Genomic DNA, 6,897 nt, shown 5'->3' with positions numbered 1-6,897 from the left:
TGGGGACTTTTTCCCCCGAGCCTGAAAAATACCTTTTTTATTGTTGTTTTTGTTTGCAATTTGGTTGGTTTAAGAAAAGGGATCATCTTTGAACCTAGAGGCGCAGAGTTTTGCATTTCTTTTAGTCTCCGACCAACACGGCTGCCAAATACATCCCTGTACACTCATGGACACACACGTGTGTGGGGTTATTTGGTGACTCTGCGTGACTCTGTATACACAAACACACAGGTGCATATGCATACATACACGCATGTATGTGTGGGTAGACACCTGTGCGCGTGCGTGCGGTGGCCCTCCGCCCCTCCCCGCAAGCGCGCTCCTCACCCCCGGCCGGAGCGCCCCAAGGCCCAGGCCCCCTCAGTCACACCCCACTGTTGCCCCGGCAACGGCGTCCGCGCCAGGAGCACTTCCGGGTGGCGGCGTGCACTTCCGGGCTACACCGGAAGGCGGCAGAGTGGGCCACGTTCTGTGGGGAGAGAAGCCGTTCGGCTTTGCCGCATCCGGGTCTTTCACCCCCCCACGCACTTCCGGCTCGCGGGGAAACGAGCAGGGATCACTTCCGCTTCCGGTGCGGCTGCTGCTGGGAAGGTGCCGGTTCCGCAGCCCTGGGTGAGCGGGGGTCGCTCGTTCCTAGGGGTGACGTCACTTTTAGGGGAAGGGGCCCTCAGCTCCCCCCACGAGTGGGGTGCCCTCAACGCTGTAGGGGTGGCGGCACCCGTGGGGGGGGGTGGGGCACACGTCCGTTAACTTCTCGGCACAACAAACAACACGGGGATGGGGCGAGGTCGGAGGTTACAAACGAGGGACATGCAGGGGGCGCCTGAAGGAGTCGCGGGAGCTGGTGAGACTCCGCAGCAAACCCATCACCTCATCAAATACCCGTGGATTACCCACAGCAACGCTTTACCTCTGTGTGGGGAAAAACAATGGCTGATTCGGTTTTGTGGCCATCGACGCCTGGCACGCGCCTTGCTGTGAGGCGCGTCCTGCACCCAGTCGGTGCCATATGAAACGCACCGTCCATCTCATTCAAAGTGGCCCTTTGCTCGGAGACCTTCTCGGAGACCATGGAAGCACCAGGTCGAGTTGGACCGACCGAAGTCATGTTGCCCCGTGACAAACGGAAAGAGTGTTTGCTTCCAGCCTAGCATCCATGAATGGCCAGAGGGCCTCTCTCGGGCAGCAAGCTGCGCGATTGATCCAAGCTACTGGTGCTCTCCAGCGGATCTGGGCATTTCGGCGCGCGAGGAGTTCTCTTTCCCTTATGGAGAAGAGCTTTTGCATCTGGATAAGTTTCTGCTGCTATTAGATAACAGATTTCTAGACGATACTTGCTGGTGTTGTGATGGCAGCCCCTGAGCAATGTCCCTATTTGTCTCGCAGCTGGCGAGGACCAATTAATTGCAAGCGGCTGCAGCCACTTCTGGAGGGGCATTTTTGTAGGAAGCGAGCTGTTAGATGTGTCTGTTAAGATCCTTCAAAGCTGGTTTCAGCTCCGCTTCTTGCAGCGGAAGATTATTGAGGAGATTAGGATGTAGATGTAGTCCTGCGCGAAGTACTTACATCTCTCTGCTTCAGGGGGATTTATCTGTAGGCCTGACATGCTAGAGAAACAGAGTTGGCTCCGGTGACTAAATCTAAATCCACTAACAACTGGATCTGTTAGTTGCTTTTAATACAGCTCATACTCTCAGCACTGCATCCCAGCAAGAATAAATCATTGCTTGAATGGCCATGCTAGGGAAGGAAGATACTCTTCATAGAGTAGATGGTGCTGGCACTTGAGATTTTAGTTTCTGGCTTAATCACTGATGTACAGTGTGATCTTGGGCAAATTATTTAATCTGGTTGGGGCTTGATTTCTCATTGGTGATGTTAGGATAATAGCATTCTTCTCCCCTAGTGATTTTTGGATTGGCTTTTGGGGTACAGGCTGTCTTGTGTCTACCCAAGGCCTTGATCTTTTTTGGCTCTATCATGTTCCTGTTATGCAGGTGGTAAGATTATTTTCTGACAGACCCCAAGGATAATATTGGTTGAATGCCTCACTCAGAATCTTTCCCTATCTGCTCTTGTGCTTGTAAACTAACCCAATTGTTTTGAATACAGTTTATGAATGATGCTACTTAAATTAGAGATTTGGTAATTATGGCTGTTATGTCTGCACTATAATCAAAGTGAACTGGTTGCAGTCTAATTGCATTGTGTGGGTGTGTGTTTTGGCTTTGTTTTCAAAAACACCTACCTTGATATTGGCATAATAAAATATGGCCTGGAGTGTGTATTATTGCAGGTAGAGCACAGATCTGTGTAAATGAGTAAGGAAGGCCAGTGCTCAATTCTAACTGTATGCTTAAAACAGGGGTGGGCAAGATGTGGCCTGCCAAGCCATTCTATCCAGCCCACAGGTCCCCTAAAAAATTTAGAAAATTAATATTTATCTGCCACAGGCTGCCTGTCATGCAGCCCTCTGGCTTGCCAAAATTCAGTAAGCGGCTCTCCGCCCAAAATGATTGCTTGGCCCTGGCTTAGAAACATAATTCTGGAAGCACAACTGCATAAAAAAAGTGTGTAGGGCTCACAATAATGTAACAATACAATACGCTCAAAAATATTGTTACTTGTAATGTAGTCTCCCCTTCCAGCTAACTGCTCTTCCTAGTTCTGTATTTTATATGAACGTCTTTCCCCCCCCACCTTCACCCCAGCAGGTGTTTCTGACAGCAGTACCGAACATATGCTTCAAGGATGTCTCTGTCTCTCACAATAAAATGGGGTGGACAGGAATATACCATCACCTCACTATCAGAAGAAGATACAGTATTAGATCTCAAGCAGTCTCTCAAAGGTCTTACTGGAGTGCTACCAGAGCGCCAAAAACTGCTTGGCCTCAAAATGAAAGGTATGCCATCCACAAATTCATGATATTTACCTCAGTCATGACATGGAGAGCTTCTTAGCTTGTCCAAGGGGTGCAGACTAACAGAGCTTTTACTTCCCCACCTAACGCCTGAATGCTTTGGATGGTTAACACATCATTAGGTGTTGCTTAGCATTAGTATGTCAACATGCTACATCGTGTAGCACATCATGGTGTACATCAGCAGTTTAAACTGCTGCAAATTAAACTGTAAAAGCAACAGGAGCTGCATATGTGCAGAATGTGGCATTGTGGAGCCCCACTCTTGGTTGGATTTCTAAGTACCTTTATGTGGCAAGTAATTTGGACTAGCATTAATTTGTCAATGCATTTATAACACTTCTGCCTTGACTATAACAATAACAGACACAAGGGAAAACTGAGGCTCCAATGGCATAGTATTGTGTGTGTCATCTTGGATCAAATGTGATCATGCAACCTCCAAGAGGGGAAGAAAAATACAAAAATCTGCTTTATTGCAGGCAGACCTGCAGATGACGACGTTAAGCTCGGAGCTCTCAAGCTGAAACCAAATACTAAAATTATGATGATGGGAACTCGTGAAGAGAGTCTGGTAAATTGTTTTGTTCCCTTATTCCTGTTAAAATGAACTGTATTTTTGGCAGCTGTTTTCTGCCTTTGAGAAATGCTAACATTCCAGAAAGTAATATACAAATAGAGGCACATTTATAACTCTGTGCTGCTGTCATTTGTATGGAAGATGAGTTTTCTTACAGAACTTTTAATTGATTTCCACACGCTAGAAAATGTACTCCTTTGCAAAATTGCTGTGCAGTGACCAAATTTATGTGCAAGTCCTGTTGCTGTGATATCCTGGCAATAATATTTCTCAAGCCTGTCACTAATATTTATCAGTATTTACAAATAATTATGCTACTACTGAAGTGAAAAGCATTTGGATTAAAGAGTATTACTTTTCCTGTGATGTGTTTTAACAAAATCCAGAGGTCTGACATGAGTTTCATTTATTGCTGCTGTGGTTTTTTTTTATTATTGTCTAGGAAGATGTCCTTGGACCACCCCCTGATAATGATGATGTCATTAATGATTTTGATATTGAGGAAGAAGTTGTTGAAGTAGAAAATAGGTGTGTTGTTCTAGCCATTTTAAGAAAAGATTGCACTGTTACTTAATGTTCAGTCTGCACTCATTAACCATAATTGTTTATGTTGTTGTATCAGGGAAGAAAACCTACTAAAAATTTCCCGCAGAGTTAAAGAATACAAAGTGGAAGTTCTGAATCCACCTAGGGAAGGAAAAAAGCTGTTGGTACTAGATGTTGATTACACACTGTTTGGTAAGTTGAAGAACCTCTTGATTTGCTTTTGCTCTGTAAGTCATTCGGTTACGTTGGCTTGTATTGCTCTCTTGCTATTATTTTAAATAATCTTGTGCCCTTCCAGCATTTTGTACTGATTATTTCATGTGATACTATGTATAGTTGCTACATGGGGATGTAAAAAAAAGACTTACAAAAATAGTGTAAAATTGTATGCAAGTCAGCTTCCAGTTATCTTCTGTCCTGAGCATTTAGGTGGTAAATGTGTGAGGAACTGACTTAGTGCAAAAGAGCAACTCAATCTGCAAGTGAGTCCAGCTCTTGGGAGGGGAGTTGAGGGGGAAAGGAGAGGTGACTCCTTGATTATGAAAGGTCCACCCAGACACATTTTGCCTTGAAGCCATCAGATCAATGCCCTTGAAAAACCAATGTTTTTCTCTTGATAACTTCACATTGGACTGGAATTTGGGGGCATCAGGAGAGACTGACTCAAGCTTTTAATTACAGCTTGAGGTGAGGATGCCATTAATAAATCTGTATTTAATAGTTTCATAAACAGTAGTTTTCTGATTAAGGCAGACTGCTATATATGTAGCGGTGTGCACAGTCACCAATATTGTCCTTTTTTGAGATGAGGAAAGAAAGACTGTCTTATGGTTAACTGAACTGGATTTGGGGGAACATGGGTGTTAGTCCCCGCATAGTGGTGTTTTAGGAGAGTAAATTCACTAATGTTTTCAAAGTGCTCAGAAGCTTAATTGATGGGGCTTCTACAAATATCTGGCTAGAAGAAATGTAAGACTAAAACATTGTAAACTAGTGATGAATGCTTGTTTTCTTTTCAGACCACAGATCGTGTGCTGAAACTGGGGTAGAGTTAATGAGGCCATATCTTCATGAATTCCTAACATCTGCATATGAGGATTATGATATTGTAATTTGGTGTAAGTTATTTTTGTTAGCAAGTTAAAAGTCTCTTGTAAATCGTTCAGTATACATAATGCTGGATGTTGCAGTGGAGATTCTGGGTTAAACCTATCTATAGCCCTTGCTATGCATCACAGAGTATCAGGCAATGCTTTAATGGTACTTGTACTGTATTCACTGAGTTGGGTCTGTACAGAGGAGCAGTTAGATCTATAACTTTACTAAGATGGTAAATCTCATGTGGACAAGCATCGCACACTGTTCTTTTAAGTAAGTGAATAAAGCAGTTTCCGTATGACGATTGTTAGTTTGTGCAGATGAACAAGTACTTGAAGGAATGAAGCTGTATAAGCGACCCCCATGCACTGCTTGATGATACATAACTTTGTTGTGGAAATATCCCAGTCCAGGCAATAAGCAATGAGCACCTCTAGCAGAGGTAAGCTGGAAACAAACAACACTATCCCATTTATATAAAAAAAATGGTAGCTAATCTGCTTCAACAAATTCATTCATTTCATGTCTAGCAGTTGGAGAAAGATCTTTAGCTGAGCTGGGGTGTGCAGTAGCCCTAGTTGTGTCACAGGAGGGTTAATTTAGCTTGAACAGTCTAGAATAATCTTTTCCAAAAATACAAACATTTAATCTAGTCTCTCTTCTAGCTAAGAAAGACTAGTTTGGTGAACTTCCCTATGTAAATATTTTAGTCAAAACGAAATTGAATGCAGTGGTGGAGGAAAAGTACAATGAGAAAAGTTCATTTTACACATCAGAATTAAGTGTTGTATGCAGATTGTATAGTTAAAAAAATGTATCTGTGAGAATTAAAGTTTCGTTTTCAATAGTGTTCTTTCCTCCCTCTTTCCCCTCCCCCCTCTTCCCCTTGTTTTAGCTGCTACTAACATGAAGTGGATTGAAGCTAAAATGAAAGTAAGTTGTTTTGGAAATAACTCGTATGCTGTCAGTATTCGGTAGCCTTGCGTTCATACTTTTAATCAGATTGCACTCAGCAGAACAGATAATGTTACTAGCAAATGGGAGCAGGTAGGATGAGATCAAAGGCTGTTCAAGCTCTCAAGAAGTTCAAAATGAGTTTTAAAACTAGTCTCCTCTGCAAAATTGCCAGCAAGTCTAACCTTTAAAATTCCACACACAATATTGTTCAGTTTGCACAGCTAGAACGCAGGTTTTTGAAGTGGTCTCATTCAAACTGGTTATGCTTTCTTTATCCTTGTATGCATGCATAGTCTCTCATTGGGATAGCATATGCTACTCTGTAATTGTAAGGCAGCTCTTTTTTAAAAAGTAGAAGTACATATTGAATGCTGGGAGGTGCCTTTCTTATGAAGTCTGCAGGAGCCCCTCTTTCAAACTCAGTTCTTTATGGCTTTTAAACAAAACAAGTGCTGGTACAACAAATTTGGGAAGCAGATTTGCGGTCAGATTTAGATATCCACTTAACAGGCTTTGAAGTTGCTTTGTATTTAGCTGTTAAGTTTTTTTTGTTTGTGTGTTTTTTTTCTTTTCCTATTGCTTATAATTTAGTTAACTCAAAACCAGTTTTCCTTAGCTGCAAAGTCAAACATATGTCCTCCTCAAGGAGGGCTCTTTTTCCCCACAAAATTTCTACCCTGGTATCTCTGCTGTTACAGGGCTGCCCTTTTTTCACATTATTTAACAGGGAAACATGTTTTCTACTTTGCTTGTGTTCATTTTTGCTTAATTTAAAAACAAAATCACTTACAGG

General features: G+C 42.8%; 1 protein-coding gene across 3 annotated transcripts in view; it reads left to right on the top strand.

Moving 5' to 3' along the window:
- The first annotated feature begins 507 nt into the window (after positions 1–507).
- UBLCP1 (ubiquitin like domain containing CTD phosphatase 1) overlaps positions 508–6,897 on the top strand; it is an 18,752-nt gene continuing 12,362 nt past the window's right edge. For 2 of the 3 annotated variants that reach the window (XM_019506071.1, XM_019506068.1), the window contains exons 1-7: positions 508–612; positions 2,712–2,905; positions 3,406–3,497; positions 3,946–4,031; positions 4,126–4,241; positions 5,069–5,167; positions 6,043–6,080. In XM_019506071.1, coding sequence (XP_019361616.1) covers positions 2,752–2,905; positions 3,406–3,497; positions 3,946–4,031; positions 4,126–4,241; positions 5,069–5,167; positions 6,043–6,080 — 585 coding nt within the window. In that variant the 5' untranslated portion in view covers positions 508–612; positions 2,712–2,751. The remainder of the gene's footprint in view (positions 613–2,711; positions 2,906–3,405; positions 3,498–3,945; positions 4,032–4,125; positions 4,242–5,068; positions 5,168–6,042; positions 6,081–6,897) is intronic. The other variant, XM_019506069.1, reaches the window with a different exon arrangement.

The sequence above is a fragment of the Gavialis gangeticus genome, unplaced genomic scaffold, assembly GCF_001723915.1.
Source record: "Gavialis gangeticus isolate Ggan-Ray unplaced genomic scaffold, GavGan_comp1, whole genome shotgun sequence".
In the NCBI taxonomy this organism is placed as follows: domain Eukaryota; kingdom Metazoa; phylum Chordata; order Crocodylia; family Gavialidae; genus Gavialis; species Gavialis gangeticus.
Note: the sequence above shows the minus strand (reverse complement) of the source record. Positions and strands in the feature narration are given on the sequence as shown.